General features: G+C 37.3%; 1 protein-coding gene across 4 annotated transcripts; it reads right to left on the bottom strand.

The window, feature by feature from the left end:
* Positions 1-2,187: 2,187 nt before the first annotated feature.
* On the bottom strand, positions 2,188-20,792 carry LOC125411833 (zinc finger protein 54-like). 4 transcript variants are annotated; one of them, XM_085691191.2, is made up of 7 exons: positions 20,536-20,792; positions 17,886-17,970; positions 16,024-16,039; positions 15,458-15,548; positions 13,487-13,647; positions 8,713-8,839; positions 4,263-6,881 (listed from the first exon to the last, which is right to left on the bottom strand). In XM_085691191.2, the coding sequence occupies exons 6-7, from the start codon at positions 8,744-8,746 to the stop codon at positions 5,545-5,547; spliced, it is 1,371 nt and encodes a 456-aa protein (XP_085547317.2). In that variant the 5' UTR covers positions 8,747-8,839; positions 13,487-13,647; positions 15,458-15,548; positions 16,024-16,039; positions 17,886-17,970; positions 20,536-20,792; the 3' UTR covers positions 4,263-5,544. The 4 variants fall into 4 exon arrangements, with proteins under 4 accessions (XP_087766461.1, XP_085547317.2, XP_048308195.3 ...); XM_087910335.1 differs by lacking the exons at positions 13,487-13,647; positions 16,024-16,039 and adding an exon at positions 2,188-3,851 and having other exon boundaries at positions 5,964-6,881; XM_048452238.3 differs by lacking the exon at positions 16,024-16,039.
* Between the last annotated feature and the right edge of the window lie 47 nt (positions 20,793-20,839).

Raw genomic sequence — 20,839 nt, 5'->3', positions numbered from 1 at the left:
GGGTAGCCTTGAACTACAGCAATCCACCTCCCTCTGACTCAGTGTGCTGGGATTAAAGGTGCCACCACTACCTGGATCTATATGACAAGCTAGTGCCACTAGCGCTGTGTTCTGATTCTTAGGCAAGTTTTGTTAGATCATAAATGAAATATCACCACCATGGATGCCAGGCCCAATGGATACATATGTAAAACACTCCTGAATATAAGGCTAAAGGAAGGTTTTTGAAGAAGGGGGTATAAAGGTTGTAAAAGTCAGAACATCAAGAAGTTTGCCGTGAGATTGTGAATCCTTGTGTATTATTCAGGGTTTTCTAGAGTAACAGAACTGATAGAATGAACCTCTCTCTCTCTCTCTCTCTCTCCACACACACACACACACACACACACACACACACATTTTGTGTGTATATATATATACACACACATATATGTCATTATATGTAATGTTATACATGTAATATATGAGGTGTATCATATATATTATGCATATCATACATGATGTGTAATACATACATGTTATAATACATACATATTATACACATATAAAGGGAATTCATATGAATGACCTGCTGTCTAGCTAATCAAACAACGATCTCTGTGAACAGAAAGTTCGAGAATCTAGTAGTAAGTTCACAAGGCTTCATGTCACCACTGGTCTTCAGTATATGTCAGTTTCTATGATTTCTCAAAATTATGAAGTTTTCTATTCCTAAGCTTCCAGAATTCCTGTGCAGGACTGAATTTATCACCTCACCTGACAGCAGTGTCTCTCACCCCTTCTGTCATGGTCCCTTTGGGGTCTTATATGAGATACCCTGTATATGATATATTTACATTACAGTTCGTAACAGTATCAAAATTACAGTCATGAAATAGCAAAATAATTTTATGAACGGGGGTCACCACAACATGAGGTACTGAATTAAAGGGCTGCAACATCAGGAAGCATGAGAACCATTAGAACATCCTATTCCTTTACCTCTCTTTTCATGCCCTGTATGTTTTGGTTTTTTGTTTGTTGGTTGGTTGGTTGATTTTCTTTTGTTTTGTTTTGTTGTTTTTTGAAAATATTTATTTTTATTATGTATACAATATTCTGTCTGTGTGTATGTTTGCAGGCCAGAAGAGGGCACCAGACCTCATTACAGATGGTTGTGAGCCACCATGTGGTTGCCGGGAATTGAACTCAGGACCTTTGGAAGAGCAGGAAATGCTCTTACCCACTGAGCCATCTCTCCAGCCCCCGTTTTGCTGTTTTTTGAGACAGGGATTCTCTGTGTAGATTTGGCTATCCTGGAACTTGTTTTGTAGATCAGGCTGACCTCAAACTCACAGAGATTTACCTGCCTCTTCCTCACAAATGCTGGGATTAAAGGCATGCACCATGACTGCCTAGCCATGCCCTGTGCTTTAAGGAGATTCTTCCAAAATGGAAGGATTTAATTGAAGAGGAAGCTAATACACAATAACCACTCATGGACATAAACTCCAACGACTTGCCATCTTACCAATGAGCACTTGCCCATGATGTTCAATGATGTGTTATTGGCTGTATCTAGGAAATGGAATCAACCTATATATGTCCACGAACTAAAACATGGGTAAAGGAAACTGTGATTCTTACCTCTCTAAACTAGCATATTATTCAGGTTAAATAAAAATGAAAGTGTGAAATATAGATGTACATATAGGTAACAGGAAATGATGACAAGTTCAGAAACCTAGGCCACAGAAGTCAAACATCACATGTTCTCTCACATATGCATCTAAGCTACAAACTTTGTTTTGTGTGTTTTAGTAAGACTACATGTAGAAGCCAGGATTCTAGAAAGGGACCATTAATGGAGAGTTGCAGGAAGAGGGGTTGGAGTGTAGAATATAGGTGATAGGAGATTCGAAAGTGGGTATCCTGGCAGCAGAATGTAGAGTAGTAGGCAAAAGAGGGGAATACTGAAAGGTCAACCAAATGATATGACCACAAACAAGCTACATAGGAGCCTATCATTTTGAACCCAAGTGGTTTGACTCTTCTATGAAGATTTTGAAGATGAATACAACCTAAGAATTTATCACAGTGTTTTCTTTAATGATGAATTTGCTTTTATCTCTGAAATTTCAGCACTATGTAAAGGATTTGTCAATTCAATACATTTGGAGAGGTATAAATTCCATGGACAGAAAGACATGGGGAGTATATATTCTATACCTTTATATGGTTTCTCAGAAGCATGATTTTGAAGTGTATAGAACAATTAGAGTGAAAACTGAAGATGTTGCCATATTTTTATATTACTTTCTTACAATTTTTCTCTGATCCCCTCCCCTTCTATCCTCTCCTATTGTCCCCAGGCTCCCAATTCACTTATGAGATTTTGACTTTTTCTACTTCCTATGTACATTAGATCCACGTACACCTCTCTTAGGGTCCTCTTTGTTGTCTCGGTTCTCTGGGATTGTGAATTTCTTTTCTATTTTTTTTTTTTTTTGCTTTATGTCTAAAAGTCACTTAAAAATGAGTACATATGATATTTGTCTTACTTGGTTTGGGTTACCTCACTCAATATAATGTTTTCTAGATCTACCCATTTGCCCACAAATTTAAAGATGTCTTTTTTTTTTTCTGTGTAGTACTCCATTGTGTAAAGGTACCACATTTCGCTAGAAGAGGGCATTTAGGTTGTTTCCAGGTTCTGGCTGTGACAAACAATGCTGCTATTAACATAGTTGAGCACATGTCTTTGTGGTATGATTAAGCATATTTCTGGGTCTTGAGGTAGGTTGTTTCGCCATTCTGAAATCCAAAGGGGCTGTACGAGTTTATACTCCCACTAGCAATGGAGGAGTGTTCCCTTTACCCCTCAACCTCTTCAGCATATGCTGTCATCAGTGTTTTTGATCTTGGCCATTCTTACAAGTGTAAGATGGAATCTCAGAGTTGTTTTGATTTGCATTTCTCTGATGGCTAAGAATGTTGAGCACTTCCTTCAGTGTCGTTCAAGCATTTTAGATTCCTCTGTTGAGAGTTCTCTGTTCAAGTCTGTACCACATTTTTTTTTTTTTGGATTATTTGTTCTTTTGATGACCAGTTTCTTGAGTCTTTGTATAGTTTGGAGATCAGTACTCTGTCCAATGTGGGGTTAGTGAGTATCTTTTCCCATTCTGTAGGCTGTCGTTTTGTCTTTTTGACTGTGTCCTTTGCTTTACCAAAGCTTCTGTTTCAGGAGGTCCCATTTATTAATCGTTTCTCTCAGTGTCTGTGCTACTATGGTTATATTTAGGAAGTGGTCTCCTGTGCCAACACGTTGAGGTATACTTTGCACTTTCTATTCTATGATGTTCAGTATGATTGGTTTTATGTTGAGGTCTTTAATCCATTTGGACTTGAGTTTTGTGCATGGGGATAGATATGGATCCATTTTCATGTTGATTTCCAGTTATGCCAGCATCGTTTGTTGAAGATACTTCTTTCAAGAAAAAAATCAGGTGTTCATAGGTGTATTGATTGATATCCGGTCTTCAATCAAGTTCCATTGGTCCTCCTGTCTGTTTTTATGCCAATACCAGCTTTTTTCCGTACTGTAGCTCTGTAGTAGAGTTTGAAGTTGGGGACTGTGAATCCTCCAGAAGTTCCTTTATTGTACAAGATTGTTTTAGCTATCCTGCATTTTTTTGTTTTTCCATATGAAGTCGAGTATTGTTCTTTTGAGGTCTGTGAAGAATTTTGCTGGGATTTTGATGGGGATTGCTATTTTTGTTTTTGACAAAGAGTTTATGTACTCCTGGCTGTCCTGGAATTCAGGATGTAGATGATGATGTCCTGACTCACAGAGATCTTCTTGCCTCTGCATTCTGAGTGATGGGAACAAAGGAGTATACCACCCCACATCTGGCATTATTATGAATTTTTGGATGTTAAATACAAATATTTTTATTATATATACATATATGTGTGTGTATGTCTATATATGCGCACACACACATACACACACACACACACACACACACACACACACATATTTAACCAGGGCTCAAGACATGGCTTAGTCTTGAAGTGTGTAACAGCAGTGGTTGATCTTTCAGAAGACAAGTGTTCAGTTCCCAACATATGCACAACAGTTCACAATGATTTGTAACTCCTGCTTCAGGGGCTTTAATGACTCTTCTATCCTCTGTCTTCATCAGGCATATGTGTAGTGCAGACATACTTTCAGGCAAAGCATTCATACACATTAAAAGAAAAAGAGAAGCTTTTCCCACTGCTACATTTGAAGAATTTTAATATAAACTCGAGGATATTTGTTAATACTTAAACCTTCATTAAAAACATTCACAGGGTACAAGTAAACAACCTCAGAAGGATCAGGTCTGAGCCAAAGGATGCTCAATCATACCACAAGGACATGTGCTCAGCTATGTTCATAGCAGCATTATTTGTAATAGCCAGAAACTGGAAACAACTAAAATGCTCCCTTGACCAATTAATGGATAAAGAAAATGTGGTACCTTTACAAAATGGAGTACTATGCAGCAGAAAAAAATGAGATCTTTAAATCGGCAAGCAAATGGATGGATCTAGGAAACACCATATTGAGGGAGGTAACCAAGATCCAGAAAGACAAATATAATATGTATTCACTCATAAGTGGCTTTTAGACATACAGCAAAGGAAAGCAGCCTACATATCACAACCACAGAGAAACTATACAACAAAGAGGACCCTAAAAGAGACATACATGGATCTAATGTACATGGGAAGTAGAAAAAGACAAGATCTCCTGAGTAAATTGGGAGCTTGAGGATCACAGGAGATGGTAGAATGAGAGGGAAAGGTAGGGAAGGGAGTGGAGACAAATATAAAGCTCAATAAAAACAATAAAAAATATTTATTTTATATTATAAAAAAGAATCAGTAAAAGTCAAAAAAGAAAAGCCATTCAAGGAGAGAAGAAGGGAGATAAGAGAATAATTCTTGGTGCATATAATCACAATACAGACAGACAGACAGACAGATACTGGCAGGCAGTCAAAAAATCATCTTCATGAAAAAGTATGTCATACAGTTCAGGCTGGCTGAGAACTTACTACATAGCTAAGGCTGGCCTTGAACTCCTGATCCTTCTGCTTCCACCTCCCAAGTGCTACGATTATGTGCCTGTACAGACTACCATGCCAGGCTAAAGAATTATTTTATTATGAAAAAATGGTTGATGTTAACTTTATACTACCACTGTCTACATTCAAATGGAATGGGATCATGTGGTACATATTCTATGAAGATGAAGATATCATTATGAAAAAGGTACATTATAGAAAATAAACTTCCAATTTCTGTAGTATAAGACTAAAAATAATAAAAAAGACTTTCACAATTTTCTTATCTTTATGTTTCTATTTTGTATGTTTTCTGTTGTGATTTTTAAGTGAAAAATACCAGGAAAATGTTAGGTCACATTATTTACAATGGTGTGTTTCTCTCCAGTATGAATTTCCAGTATGAATTTTCTAATGTCTTCTAAGATTCAAATTCTGTTTAAAGAATATGTCAGTCTTTGGTTTTGTGTCGTTTTTCTCCATTATGGATTTTCTGATGTCTCCTTAAACCAGAAGAGTGAGAAAAAGACTTGTCACATTTCTGACAACTGTAAGGTCTCTCTCCAGTATGAACTCTCTGATGTGTTCTAAGGTGTGAGTACTGGGTAAAGGATTTCTCACATTTCATACATTTGTGTGGTTTCTCCCCAGTGTGAACATTCTGATGTCTTTTAAGGTCTGAATGTTTGGTAAAGGACTTGTCACATTCCATACATTTGTAAGGTTTCTCCCCAGTATGAACTCTCTGATGTGTTCTAAGATTTGATTTCCAAGTAAAGGACTTGTCGCACACCTCACATTTGTAAGGCCTTTCACCAGTATGGATTCTGTAATGCCTCTTAAGGTGTGATAATACAAAATAGGACTTACCACAGTCTTTGCACTTGTGAAACTTCTCTAGAGAATGAGTTTTCCTATGCCTGCTCAGTGATGAACAATGGGGAAAGGATCTCTCACAGTCATTGCATTTGTAAAGCTTCTTTCCAGTGTGGAGTCTGTAATGGCTTTTAAAGTGTGAAAATTGATGAAAGACTTTGCCACATTCTTGACAAGTATACTGTCTTCTAGCAGTATGGATTTTCTGATGTCTCTTGAAATTGGAATAGTGGGCAAAGGATTTGTCACATTCCTTACATTTGTAAGGTTTCTCTCCAGTATGCCTTTTCTGATGGCTATTAAATGCTGATAATTGAGGAAATGACTTTCCACATTCTTTGCATTTGTAAGGTTTCTCCCCAGTATGAAGTCTTTGATGTGTTTTAAGACTTGACCACTGAGTAAAGGACTTTTCACAAACATTGCACTTGTAGGGTTTAATTCCAGTATGAATTCTCTCATGTACTGTGAGGCATGAGGCACTACTGAAGCATTTCCTGCATTTTGCACATTGGTGGGGTGTCTCTCCAATGTAGATTGGTTGTTGCAAAAGACTGTATGCAGAGCTGAAATGATCATCATATTCTTCCTGCCTGTTGTCTTTCTTTACAGCGTAGAGTCTCTGAGCTTGAGTAATGCTAGAACACATATTTAAAGATTCCTCACAGCCTCTAGATTTGCAAGGTTCTTCTCCAGTGTGCATGCTGTCATGTCTATCTAGGTTTGATGAGTCAACAGAGGCATCACTGTGATTACTGCATCTGCAGTTATTACCGTTTTGTGTAGTTTCACTTGTATTTTTAAGTGCACATGTAGAGGGGTCATGAAGGACTTTGCTAAGCTCATTAGACTGACATGACTTCTTTTCTGTATTCATATGTTGACGAGCAGGATCACATTTGCAATAGTTCTCTGAAAATGAGCACAATTCAGATTAATAGGGTTTGTTCCAAGATTAATTTGATAAATGATTGTTCCCCTAAATTCTCTGTTAAAGTATGTCAACCTAAAACTATTTAGAATTCCCAGTACTCAACATTTTTCATCCACTGTAATTGCATGGATTCTCAGAAAAATAGCATGAAAGCCTTCAAAGGTCAGAGATATATAATAGATATCTCATCTCTATTAGAAATAACTAACTGGGGAAAAGATGGAAAAAATAACTGAGGTTCATTAATTAGTTTTGAGGTAGAACTCACTGAGTGATTATATTTAGAATACATGTTTCTAGCTTTAAATATTTCTTTTCAGAAATTGATGAAGAGGAGTTTAATCCAAGGTTCATGGTGTTTATACTTACTAAGTGATAGGCAATGAAGAGGACTGTTGAGAACATCCAATTCCTTCAAGTTTATAGTCTTAATCAAAAGCATCACAGTATTTATTTTTCTCTCTAGAAAAACACCTTAGATTCTTCAAAAGTAGTGGATGCAAAGACAGTATTCTGGCAGACATCAGAAACTCTAGTTGTTTGCGGCAGGGCTGTCATAGACAACTACTGCTTATATCTACACCGCACTGTCTGAACTCCACAAACTGCTGTTTCTTTTACTTTTGTAACCGACTCCTGTGATTATTTTCCAGAAGTGTGTCTGTGTATTCTTGACTGACAAGAAAATTAAGCATGTAATATGAAGATATGCATACAAGGAAGGCAATTAAAGAATAAGCCTATTTTCTGGATTCAACATTAGACTTACGATTTTGCAAAGTTATTCCAATTTGATTTCAACATAGTCAAATAAAATCACGTTTCATACTAGTATTTAATCACCATAACTCAGGTATAATGAGATTCAACATATTCTAACAGTAATAGAAGCAAGATGCATCCTGGGGCCAAGACTGTATAATAAGTTAAATGGTCAAGAATCTTTTTAGAAATTGAATATCACAAAACATTCGCGGCTCTTGCTTTTTATTTACCTTGAAGTCTTCACTGTTCTCCTACATAATTACTAGCCCATCCTAGTTGTAGCTACCCTCTCTCATCTCCACATTCTGGCGAAATCTTATTTTCTCTGGGCAGGTGACTAGGCCTACCTTGCATACAATATCCACATGTTCTTTGAGGTACTCCCTGACATATGCTCGAACTTTTAAAAAATAATACAGAAGTCTAACACAATACTGGGCTCAGTAGATGAAAATACAAAGCAGAAGAATTTAAACAAGATTTCTCAATTGATATTTCTTGTCAAAATCTTCAGGATTTTAATATTTCTAAATATTTCCAGTTTGTATATCATGAATTTTTTCTAACAACTAAACAACGTCAACTGCAAATGTTAAGATATAAATAGATGGGATGGAGAGATGACTCAGAGGTTAAGAGCACTAACTGTTCTTCCAGAGGTCCTGAGTTCAATTCTCAGCAACCACATGGAGCTCACAATCATCTATAACGGGATCTGATGCATTCTTCTGGCATTCAGGTAGAACATTATATAAGTAATAAATAAATACATAAATAAATAAATCTTTTATAAAAGAAAACTTGAGTGAAAATACTATATGTTACTGCACTTATAGATGAATCTTGGCACCAAAATGAAGAGTATATGACACCTCTGAAATGGAAAATGGAAAAAAGAAACCTAAATAGCATGAAGTTCTTTCCTACTACTAAACTTTGCTTTGTCTCCTGGTATTTCAAGGACAGCTTAACAGATTTTACATCCTATGAAGCCAGAACAAAAAAAAAAATGGGTTAAGAATTCTACAAGCAAAATGTTCTTACCCACAGAGACCAGGTTGTTATAATTTTCCAACATTACATCAATATACAAAGCTCTCTGGGCAGAGTCCAGGTACTCCCACTCCTCCTGGAGGAAGTCCACAGCTACATCCCCGAATGTCAACAGACCCTGAAACCAAAAATATTATTTGACCATGTGCTACCTGGAAGTGTTTTGCTGGTTATAAGGAGATGGAATGTGGGCAAGCGATGATAATTACTCAAAAAGATGATTTTCAATACAGTCACATTCTATCATGAATGTTCTAACATTGTGAAAACAGGATGATAAAATAATCTTATAAGCAGTATACAAGAAACAAGACACATATTTAAGGCATGGACATGGTTTTCTATCTGTTATGGTTGCTGTGCTTATGCTGCACATGATCACAGCAGACATGTCTCAGAAGTAAAATTCATGATGAAGTAATGTGCCTTAAGTGCTGTACTTGTAGATCATGGTAAAATACCGACAACAATCAAGCCTGTGTATACTTGGGCCTTACTTGACTCTATTCTAACAGGCTCAGTTGGGCGGTACAAATGTCTATATCCTGTCAATTATATTTTAAATAAATGCTGATTGGCCAGTAGTCAGGCAGGAAGTATAGGTGGGACAACCAGACAGGAAGTAGAAGCGGGTTGATGAGAACAGGAGAATTCTGGGAAGAAGGAAGCCCATTTCTCTGCAGTCCTCCTGACCAGCCACAGAAGAAGCAACAAGATACTGAGCCATGTGGCTAACATAGATAAGAATAATGGGCTAATACAAGTTATAAGAGTTAATAAGAAACCTGAGATACTAGGCCAATCAGTTTGTAACTAATGTAGACCTATGTGTGATTTCTTTGGGACTTAACGATTGCAGGAACTGGGCAGGACAGAAAACTTCAGACAACAAAAACTCTAGGATTAATTCCACACCATTAAATAGTAAAAGTGTAGGTATGGAAGGCAGAATATTTGACTGATTTATACACAAAGAGTTTTGATTTTTCCACGCTAGGAAGGATTGGAACAGCATTATATCTCTTGATTTTAACAAACTTATAAGATAAGCGTTCTATGGAACTAATTTTATGAGAATATTTGAGAGAGTATGAACAGGCAGAAAAATCTACATCAGCATATTTGATATAATCCAAAATTTCCCTGAGATATATACAGTCCAACAAAGACAAATAACAATTTCAGAGGTTTAGAAGGATATTTCACTTCACTCCCAAAGAGTAATAAAAATTGAGAGAAGTTCAAAAACACATCAAAATATATTTATGGTATAGTTAAGAGAATCTATACCAGTGACACTTTTGATAATGCCCATAGCAAGAATCTATCAAAAATTAAATTAATTAAAAATGAGGAAATAAAACTGCCAATCAACAAATGGGCAAATGAAGTAAATAGATACTTTTCAAATGGAGGAAACTCAAATGGCCAATTGTGGTAATATTGTTTGTGCTCTAACAAATAAAGCTTGCCTCAAGATCAGAGGGTGGAGCTAGCCATTAGATAACCATAGAGGTGTAGAGCTCTGTACAGACAGACAGTAAGTGAAATAGCTTGGCAGAGCAAGGAATATAATGCATGATTAGACAGGAACTCGGACCCTTTTTTGGCTGAGGAGTTAGCAAGGTAAGAGTTGGCTATGGCTTGCTCCTTTGTCTCACTGATCTTTAAGCATTTATCCTGATACATTCTCCAGGTTTTTATTATTAAGACCAATTAGAACCCCTGCAACAACTGGAACCCAATTTCAGAGCATGAATTCACAAAAATACTGCTTGCCTGTGCTCTGCTGCAACTGGCACACCCTGGAAATGCATGTGAGGGTTCCTGCTGGAGTCACCAACCATCTGGGTAGGTTGTCTTTTCTTTTTTTCCCAAGCTTCTTAGTGAGTTTAGGATTTTCCTGTTGCAGTCTCTCTACAACAGTCTCCTGTTGCCACCCAAACTCCAGAAGTGCCTGCATTCCAAAGGCCACAGGACTTACCTGCCATAGACCTGTTGGCTCTGCCTTCAGGCAGCTCCAGCTACACATGTTTCTTCTGCACAATCCCTTGTGCATTTTTTAGACAATCAGCTCCCTCTTCATTGTGGGTTGTAAGCTTCCCCTAGATCGCCTATCCTCAAGCTACCACTCTTTCAGCTCACAGTTACATTCTAGCAGTTTAGTGGTCCTCAGCCTGGTTGTTTACTGCCTGTGCTCTCTGCTCAGATGTCCTACACCTCACATTTCACCGTCATTGTCACCAGATGAGAAACATTATTACAATGGAGGGAGTTAGGTCTCTGCAAATATGTTGGATGGTTTGAGAATGGAACAATTAAATGAGAGGATAACTAATTTAGATGGGGTTTATGTAATGTCAATTATAAACACCAGTTTTTATCATTTTTGTTTTATCACTAAAAATGTTGGTTAATCTGAATGCTAAGATACAATTTTTAGAAAAACTTATTAAAACAGACCATAGAGCTATTTTGTCCCAGACAGATGACTTTAAAGGGAAAATAATCTCAGCATTGCATTTTAAGTTTAGAGAGGAACAGACTAAGGTTTTCAAACAGTCAATTTTAATTTATCCAGTAACCTTACATAAACAACAGCCAAATGATAGATATCCCTAAGGCTGTATAAGAGCTAAATGGACTCCTGGGGAAATGTTAGATCTAAGGAGATTCAAGGAAGCAATGGTCTCATATGGCATGCATTCACCTTTTATGAAGCAGATGTTACACTCATGTTCAACTTATAATAGAATTATCCCTCGATACTGGAGAAATTTAGCCGGATGGTGGTGGCACGTACCTTTAATCCCAGCACTTGGGAGGCAGAGGCAGGCAGATCTCTATGAGTTCAAGGCCAGTCTGGTCTACAGAACTTATTTCCGGGACAGGCTCCAATGCTACAGAGAGACCCTGTCTCAAAAAACCAAAATAAAATAAAATAAAATACTGGAGAAATTTGTTTATAGCTGTCTTGGAGCCTAGTTCTCACTTATAATGGAACACCTGTGAGAAAGATGATGCTAAGGCCTTTGAAAAATAAAGTAGGGCTAGAGGTATAGAAATCTCCCAAGACCCAACTCAGAGAGGGAGATTATGCCAACATAAATGGCAATCTCTATATGAGGACCACACCTTGGTTTTGTGCCATACAGAGGCTTTGAATGCTTGGGACAGAACTGGAGAGGTAGGAAAGAAAATGCAATCATTTACAGGGCTCAAAGCAAACTTTCACATATTTATTACAAAGACTGACTTTGGCAATAAATAGAATACCAAATTCAGACAAATAATAACTGGATCTCTGGCTATTGAAAATGCTAATGCACAATACAAAAGGGTAATTAGGCCATTAAAGGAAACATCAGCACCCTTGGAGGAAGGGAAATGAGATACAATCAATACTGAATCTCTTGACCATGATGATGCTTGGATAGGAGAGGTGATTTCCAGAGGTTTAAAGGAAAATCAAAATGTCAGTGTTTTAAATGTAGTAAACCAAGTCACCTAAAAAGGGATTATAAACAGGACATTCCAAGAAATGATATTTTTTCAAAGCATAATCCAATCAGAACTCCTCTCCCTTATGAATTATGCAGAAGGTGTGGCAAGGGTAGGCTCTGGACAAATGAATGTAGATCAAAAAGGGACAGTCAAGGTAACCCTTCCTTTGTAATAAGGAAATACCTTGAATGGCCCCTTACAGGTCCCCATGCCAAATTTGGTTCAGTCATTTCCTGTCATCATAGAGAAAACTACTTCCCAGAGCAATTAAGAACCTAATGCTTATTGTAAGAAATATGGTGTGGGAAGTCCTTCTATACATGTGTTGCTTTCATTGTTTAATAAAGAATCTGCTTTCAGCCAATGACTTAATAGAATATAGCCGGGCTGGAAGATATATATATATATAGATAGATAGATAGAGAGAGAGAGAGAGAGAAAGTAGACAAAGTCAGAAGTCATGTAGCTGCCCTCAGCAGACAGACATGTCAGAACTTTGCCTGTAAGCCACAGCCACATGGCAATACACAGATTAATAGAAATGGATTAATTTAAGATGTAAGAGCTAGCCAATAAGAAACTAGAGCTAATAGGCCAAGCAGTGATTTGATTAATACAGTTTCTGTGTGATAATTTTGAGTCTGAGAAGCCAGGAACGAAAAAGCAACCTCCCCCAACAAAATCATACTGCTCTGGATGATAGAAAAGATATAACAAAGAGATCAAAAAATTCAGGAAAAAAAATTAAGCAAATATTTTGGCAAACTTTTATAAATGAACAAAGACCTAAATTAAAAATATGAATAAATAGCATTGTCATAGATGGTCTTGTAGGCACAGGTGCAGATGTAACAATAATTGCACCAGAATATGGACATCTAAATTGGACTCTTCAGGTGGTAAATGTTCACCTTTTAGGTATTGAAACATTATCTCAGGTAAAACAGAACATAAGATGAGTCAAATGTACAGCACAAGAAAGACAAAGAGGAAAACTCAAGCCATATTTGGCTAATATAGCAATGAATTTATGGGGAGGAAAACTCAAGCCATATGTGGCTAATATAGCAATGAATTTATGGGGATATTATTTTTTACAGCAATGGATTACTCAGATTAACATTAGAAACAAACCATAAATTAATGTTAGTTTCTGGGAAAGATATTACAAGATAATATAAAGAAAAGTCACCAATGATTCAGATTACACAAGAACAGGGCACAACAGTTGTTGATCTTTCAACAGTACCAACAATCCTACCTTTAAAATAGTTGACAGACCTGTATGGGTTAAGCAATGACCTTTAACAACAGAGAAACTGTAGGCCTTGGAACAGCTGGCACAGGAGCAGCTAAATGCTCAGCATATTGAAGACTCAATCAGCCATTGGAATTCTCCTGTATTTGTTATTAAAAAGAAATCTGGAAAATGGAGAATGGTAACAGATCTAAGAGCTCTTAATAAGGTGATTCAGTCAAAGGGCTCTCTACAGTCTGGAATTCCTTTGCCTTCTCTATTGCCTAAAAGATGCCTCTTATAGTTACTGATTTAGAAGATTGCTACATCACTGTACCTTTACATAAAAAATAAAAATTTACCTTCATGGCACTTACTTAAAATAATTCTCAGCCTTGTAAGAGATATCAATGAAAGAGTCCTCCATATGGAATGTCAAATCCATATGACATCCTTTACCAATATTTTGTATGTCAGTCATTGAAAATGATACATAAGCAATTTCGTCAATGTATAGTTTACAGTTATATAGACAATATTTTACTAGATAACTCGAATGTAGATGAAGTAGAATGTTTGAATAAGTAAAGAAAATTTTGCCTTGTTGGGGATTACAAATTGCTTCTGAACAAATAGAAAGAGAAGCTTCTATTAATTATTTAGGATATAAAATAGGTCTAAAAAATTAGAGCCCAAAAGATGCAAAGTAGGAAAGATTGATTTCAGACTTAATAACTTTCAAAGATTAACAGGAACCATTCCCTATCTATAATACAATATTGGGGTAAAAAATGATGAACTGAGTAGTTTGTTTAAAACCTTAGAAATGACAAGGACTTAGATAGTTGAAAAGAATTACTAAATGGAGCTGAGAAAGAATTGGCTTTGGTAGAAAAGAAATTACAGAGTGCAAATGTAGATCATTTGGATTCAAAGTATGACTGCATTTTGGTTATTTTGTCCTCTAAGAATTTTCCTATAGGGATATTAATGCAGAGGGAAAATATTATATTATTTTTACCACATAAACAGATCTTTTTACCACATAAACAGAGTAAAAAATTAAAAACTTATTTGAAAAAGTTCTCTGAATTAATTCTTAAAGGAACATTGAAACTTCATCAATTAGCAGGAATAGACCCAGCAGAAATTGTACTTTTCACAAATGATGAAATTGACAAACAAATTATGGGCAGAAAATAAACCTTGGGAAAGAATTTGCTGTAATTTGGGGGAAAGATTAACAACAAATATCCCAAAAGCAAGAGAATAAAATTTATACAGAGAACTAACAGGATTCTTCCTCCCATTGTACAGGGAACCCCAATATTTGGAGCCCCTACATTCTATACCTATGCAAATAAATTAAGAAAGACATGCTATAAATCAGAAAATTTAAGTAAAGTGGTTCAAAACTCTTGTGTCTCTGTCCAAAAGTCAGAATTATATAATATTCTCCTAGTATTAATGGATTTTAAGGAATCTCTTAATATAGTTACTGATCTGCAATACACAGAAAGAGTTGTATTGCACATTGGAAACTGCTGAATTATGACAGATGATACAGAACTGATTTTATTATTTATTCAGTTACAAGAAATAATCAGGAATAGGAATAATTCCATATACATAGCACACATACAATCCCATATGGATCTGCCAGGCCCTCTAGCACAATGTAGTGAAGAATTATAATTCTATCAAAGGTTTTGGGGGAATTTGGTGGTGGATAAGTAAATAAAAAATATATTGGATTGTGAAAATATAAAATCCACATGAGGCTCCAGAGCTTCTGTTCCCTGTGATGACTGTAACTATATAAAAGAACACTGATTTGTAGGGTCTGTTTAATTTAAGTGTGTGATTTTTGTTATTTGTCTCTTTACAGAATTGTTTATAATAAAATTTTAAAAAATTATCAGGAGCAGAAAATTAAAAGCTTTCAATGTATCAAAGTATAAGAATTTTAGATAAAGGGTAGAAAGGACCACTAACCTGTGACATATTTACTGGAGAATCAGCCATTCTTACTGTTTGTCTTCCTTGAGTTTCTCTTTCAGAAACAATGAATAGAGAGCTTGCTTCCCTTTCAAGTCAAGGAGTCAAAAAGGAAAAGATTAAAATTAATATCAAAAGCTGTTAAAGAACAATGTCAAAACATAGGAAAACATGCAAGCAACAGAATTCTACCAGATGTCAGGTCAGTGATCCGAAAAACAGGAGAGCATGGGAAGACATTTGAAGTTTGAAGCTTGGAAAAAAAAAAAAAACACCACCAAGCATATTGCTATACAAAGAAAACTACTCTCTTAAAATTGATGGGGACATAAGTGCATTTCAAGACACTCACCAATCAACACAATTAATTTCATTAAAAGGGCACTGCAGATAATAAATTAGAGGCAAAACATACACAGGAGATTCAGCAGAATTATCCATGAGAAAAGGGGAAATAAAAATTTTATGTTAAGAATAAATAGATATAGGAGAACTGGAAAAAAATCATCAATGAGCAAGACAGCACACCACTACTTCTCAAAAAGAAGGAAGAAAAATACTACCTACTAGTAATCCAACCTGCAATAGCATAAAAACAAAGCTGTAGTAAATAAAAATGCCATGAACAACAATAACAACAACAACAAAACAAGTCACACTGAAAAACCAAAACAGAGAATCCTCAATTAAATAAACAAACCCTCAAGATAAATAAATTCAGTACATGACCCAGTTCCATTCCTTGGTGTACACTCAAAGGACTCAACATCCTACTCCACAGATATGTGCTCAGCCATGTTCATTGCTGCTCTACTCACAATAACTACAAAATGTAAACAACATAAGTGTCCTTCCACTGGCAAATGGATAGTGAAAGTGTGGCAATATACACTATGGAATATGATTCATCTGTGAAGAAATTTAAAATCTATGACCTTTGCAGGTAAATAGATGGACTTATAAATGATCATATTAAGTGAAGTAACCCAGACCCAGAAACACAGACAATGAATGTTCTCTCTCACAGGATGTTCCTAGCTTCAAATCTTCAGATGTGAGTACACAACCTGGAGTGAATGCAGTAACCTGAAAATAAAAGGAGACCATTGTAGGGTGTGGGGGAATAGTACAGACAGAGTAACAAGGAACAAGTAATCTAAAGGGTAAAATGAGAAAAGAGAGTGAGGATTTAATTATGGAGTAGAGACAGGAAACAGTAAGGATGTCTAAAAACATCATAAGGAAACCATCTATTCCTTGACTATTATCCATCCAGCAAAACAAAACAAAAAACAAAAAACAAACCTAAAATACATATACATAGAGTATAAATGAAAATTTCCCAACAGGGCTCATGATTCTCCTCACAAGAGGCATAGATTTTCTAACATAGACCAACACCTGGTCTAAGAAACCTGCCTGTTTTGAAGTTGTTGGTCACATTTGTCAAAGAGACTTCCAAAAGTTAACAAGTACAGCTTTTGCCCATGGATGACTCCTAGAGGCAGAAGTTGAGTGACTAGTGTTGATGAAGCCACATTCTTCAGAAACAAATCCTAAAAGATTTGAGATAGAACGGATATTAAAGTTTTCTACCTGGGGACAAGCTTTCATGGCACCAGAAGGCAACATGCAACTTACCACAGGAGGTAGCCAATCAGATGTCCTACCCATCTGTGACTCCTATGACCCACAACAATGATCTGCACTGCACGATAGCCCTAAGTGTGCAAGAGTGACACACATACGTTGGTGGTAATCAACAGCTTCTAATTGGATTAAGACTCTTTCAACAAGAGGAAAATCATGCTTGGTACTGGAAACCTGGCCAGTTTCCCCAGGAACAGTAGAGGCATGGATCTTAGAGAAACTACAATCAGTACTTTACTAAATCAGCCTAAGTCCTTACTGCATTCTAAATATTTATCCTAATTGCTACCAGACAATAGGAGACAGCAAAGATGGGATTTTAGCAGGCTGTAAATGTACTTCCTGATCCCTCTCAAAATTTTCTTGGCATTATTTTCAGGAATGGATACAAAAACACAGAAATGTAGAGAATATGCTATAATGCCAAACCTCAAAAATTCTTAAAACACTAAATAAACCTAGAGGTTTAATTTTTATCGTTTTTATAAGGTATTAAAATCAAAGAAATGCAAATGATTTAATGTTATTAAAACACGATCAGAGATGAGTGAATAAAGACAGCATCACTCACAAACATAGTCAAATAAAAATTTGACTCCATTATCAATTCTTCTGTAGAAAGTCTTCTCATGCCAACATTACGACAACAGAAGAGATTTTCTCAGTGGAAGTTTCCAGAATTATTTCTAGTGAAACAGGAAGTGACAAAACTGATTTCCCACTTCCACATTCAGTTGATCCCCTTTCCTCTCCTTCACCAATCCCTCCACCATACCTGCATCCTTAGCTGCTGTCTCATATCTCCTTCCAGGCCCTTTGTCCTGCTGCACAGGTGAGCAGGTCTGGGTGATCAGTGAGCCCTGCACATGAGAAAGAGATTCTTCAGGAAGTATTTGTATTTATCACACAGTACTGTGCCCAGTAGATGAAGAGAAAACTAAATACAGGATTACACAAGTGATTCCCCAATTGTTGTGCAGTGTCAGAATACTGAAAATATTTGGAAAGCACATTTAGTTAGAATCTCTTGAGTCCCACTTCTAATCACGACTCCATAAAAACTTAGGAAAAGAAATGGAACTGAGTGATTGAGAAGAGAACATTATGCATTAGTGAGGTCCTGAATTGATCATGGACCAATAACAACGAAACCTTACACCTGTCAAAAGGACATATAGGAAGAATAGGGAACATGTAAGCAGAGGCTGCTTGTTCATTTCCTGGCAGCCCAGACCCAAATAACCACACAGAAACTTTAATAATTACAATACTGCTTTGGCTTGTTAGCTCAGGCTTCTTATTAACTAATTCTTACATCTTAAATTAACCCATTTCTATTAACCTGTGTATCTTCATGAGGCTGTAGCTTACAAGTAAGGTTCTGGCTCAGGCATCTGTCTCCTTTGGCAGCTAAATGGCATCTTCCTGATTCTGCCTACTCTTTCTCTCTATATTTCTGTTTGGATTTCCGGCCTGGCTTTATCCTGCCTTGCCATAGGCTGAAGCAGCACCATTATTAACCAATGGTAATAAAAATTAGTCACAGCATACAGAGGATAATCCCACATCAAGAACATTTCATGAAAAATTTCTTTTTTATCCTCTGAGGATTTCATATTATTCTGTGGGATGTGAGACTCATTCACACAAAGCTCACACACTTACAGATTAATTTGTCAATAAACCCTGAGGAGGAGAAAGTAAGGCTGCAAACAAACTATTCTTAGCTACAACCAGACTGCTGCAATTCTGCAACATCCAGTCCTAGTACACTCCTCCTGGGAGAAGTCTACAGTCACACCACTGGCTGTCAACATACCACAAAAGGAAAAACAACAGTCTGAATTGTCCTGTTAGTGCAAATATTTAATCCTAGCATTTGGGAAAAACAGGTGGGTGGAACTCTGTGTTTTCCAGTTCATTCTCATCTACATGATAAGTTTGTGCTAGACAGAGCAACACTGTGAGTTCAGGTCTCAACACATCAAATACAAGAACCAAAAAAACAGTTTGATCATTTGTCCATGAACAGAGTGCTTTACTTGGAACCAAAGAGACAAGACTCTTATAGACACTTTTCTGATATAGATGTGTTATCAGAATTATTCAAAGGATGCTCTCTAATATTATTCTATAATATAATATATTTATATTTCTTTTCTATTTTCCCCGGACACAGGCTTTTCCTGTGTAGTGCTGACTGTCCTTGAAGTTGCTATGTACCCCTTCCCAGCCTCAACCTGACTGCAATCCACTTGCCTCTGCCTACTTAGTGTTGGGATTAAAAGCCTGTGCCACAAGGCCAGGCAGACACTTTTCAGAATACTGTATTTACATCCCAGTGTGCATATGTCTCAGATGGAAAATTAATGGTGGATAAAGCTTACTTTTACAAGTTAATGTTTACAAGGATACTGTGGAACTTGCAAAAGAAATATATATATACTTTCAGACTCAATGAAATTTGCAGGTGTTCCTTTAATGACTGTTATGTAAAACTCTCAGCGACTCCAAGTCTCCAGGTAAGAGTGTCAGTAGTTTCTTGAATAGAGAAGTGATATAACACGGTATACATGATGGTAAACTTCAAGAGCTTTGCGTTTTCCACCATATCAAAGAGAATTGTGCTTGCAAATCTCAACAGATTGAAAGACCCCCGCCCGTCTGCCTCGGGGAATTTCCATTATAGCCATAGTCAAAACCAGGTCAAGCTGTTCCCAGGCCAGCATAATCACCCTGAAACCAGATGGGTCCGTGATGATGAGAAAACAGGATATCTGTCACCCTGAGACCAGATGGGTCCCTGATGATGAGAAAACAGGATATCTGTAGTCAGATACCTGGAGGTCAGCCTTCGGCCGACAGGAAGACAAAAAGGGAGCAGGAAGCCCAGAGTTGGCTGCCTTAACTTATTCCCATGTATTCAAGATGAATAGACAGCCCGTCTCTGACCTGGCCCCACCGTTTTATCTGAAATAACCATTGAGAGTGTATCCGCTTCTGTAAGCCCGCTTCCCATCGTCTTATCTGAAATAACCATTGAGAATACATCCGCTTCTGCCGCCACCCGAAAGCTGCAGAGTCCACGGGCAACCGTGTGAACAAATAAAAAATATCTCTTGCTTTTACATCCAGTGAGGACTAGTCTTGGTTCTTGGGCGTCGGGGTCCCCGAGGGGAAGACACCCGAATCGGGGATCTTTCAAGATAAATTCAAATATTCCATTAGATTATTTTTACAAGAATATTTTGCAATCAGAAGACCAACTGAAAGACAGTAGGTTTATTCTATATGATCTAAAATACACCAAGGGAAGAAGACATTCACAGCAGAACCTCAGAGCCGGCTTCCTTATCAACAGCAGAGAAACTGATTGCGTCCCTGGTCCTATCCCTGCTGTGTCCCAGTCCCGCAGCTCCTCTGACCTGGGAGGTTCCGGGGCCACAGGCAGGGCTGCGGTTCCCGCCACAGCGCTGCTAACTGCTGACTTTTTCAGGCGGCCCCGCGGCTCCGGGGAGTTTTCGTGTTTCCACGTCACCGCGCCGTATCCTCCGCACCCAGATCCGAACCATACGATTTCCCACGCTGCAGGTCCCACGTTCAGGAGGAACGACAGGGAATGGAATTTTGGCACTGCTGACACAGATTTCCAACTTCGCCGGGCTCACATTACGTCCCAGCTTCCGTTTACGTCACTGCTCCAGCCCCTCCCAACCACCAGAATTACCC

This window comes from Myodes glareolus, chromosome 1, assembly GCF_982192425.1.
Source record: "Myodes glareolus chromosome 1, mMyoGla1.1, whole genome shotgun sequence".
NCBI classification, from domain to species: Eukaryota; Metazoa; Chordata; class Mammalia; order Rodentia; family Cricetidae; genus Myodes; species Myodes glareolus.
The sequence above is the reverse complement of the archived record's forward strand: the minus strand, read 5'-3'. Positions and strand labels throughout refer to the sequence as shown.

What these genes read in the sequence shown, in the direction of transcription:
- LOC125411833 (XM_087910323.1), bottom strand. Translation starts at nt 15,487, where the DNA reads ATGGCTGATTCTCCAGTAAATATGTCACAG. An exon ending in CTCCAGTAAATATGTCACAG is followed by an intron (nt 8,840 to 15,457) that starts GTTAGTGGTCCT and finishes TTTTGGTTTCAG; the next exon opens with GGTCTGTTGACATTCGGGGA. An exon ending in TAACAACCTGGTCTCTGTGG is followed by an intron (nt 6,882 to 8,712) that starts GTAAGAACATTT and finishes GCTCATTTTCAG; the next exon opens with AGAACTATTGCAAATGTGAT.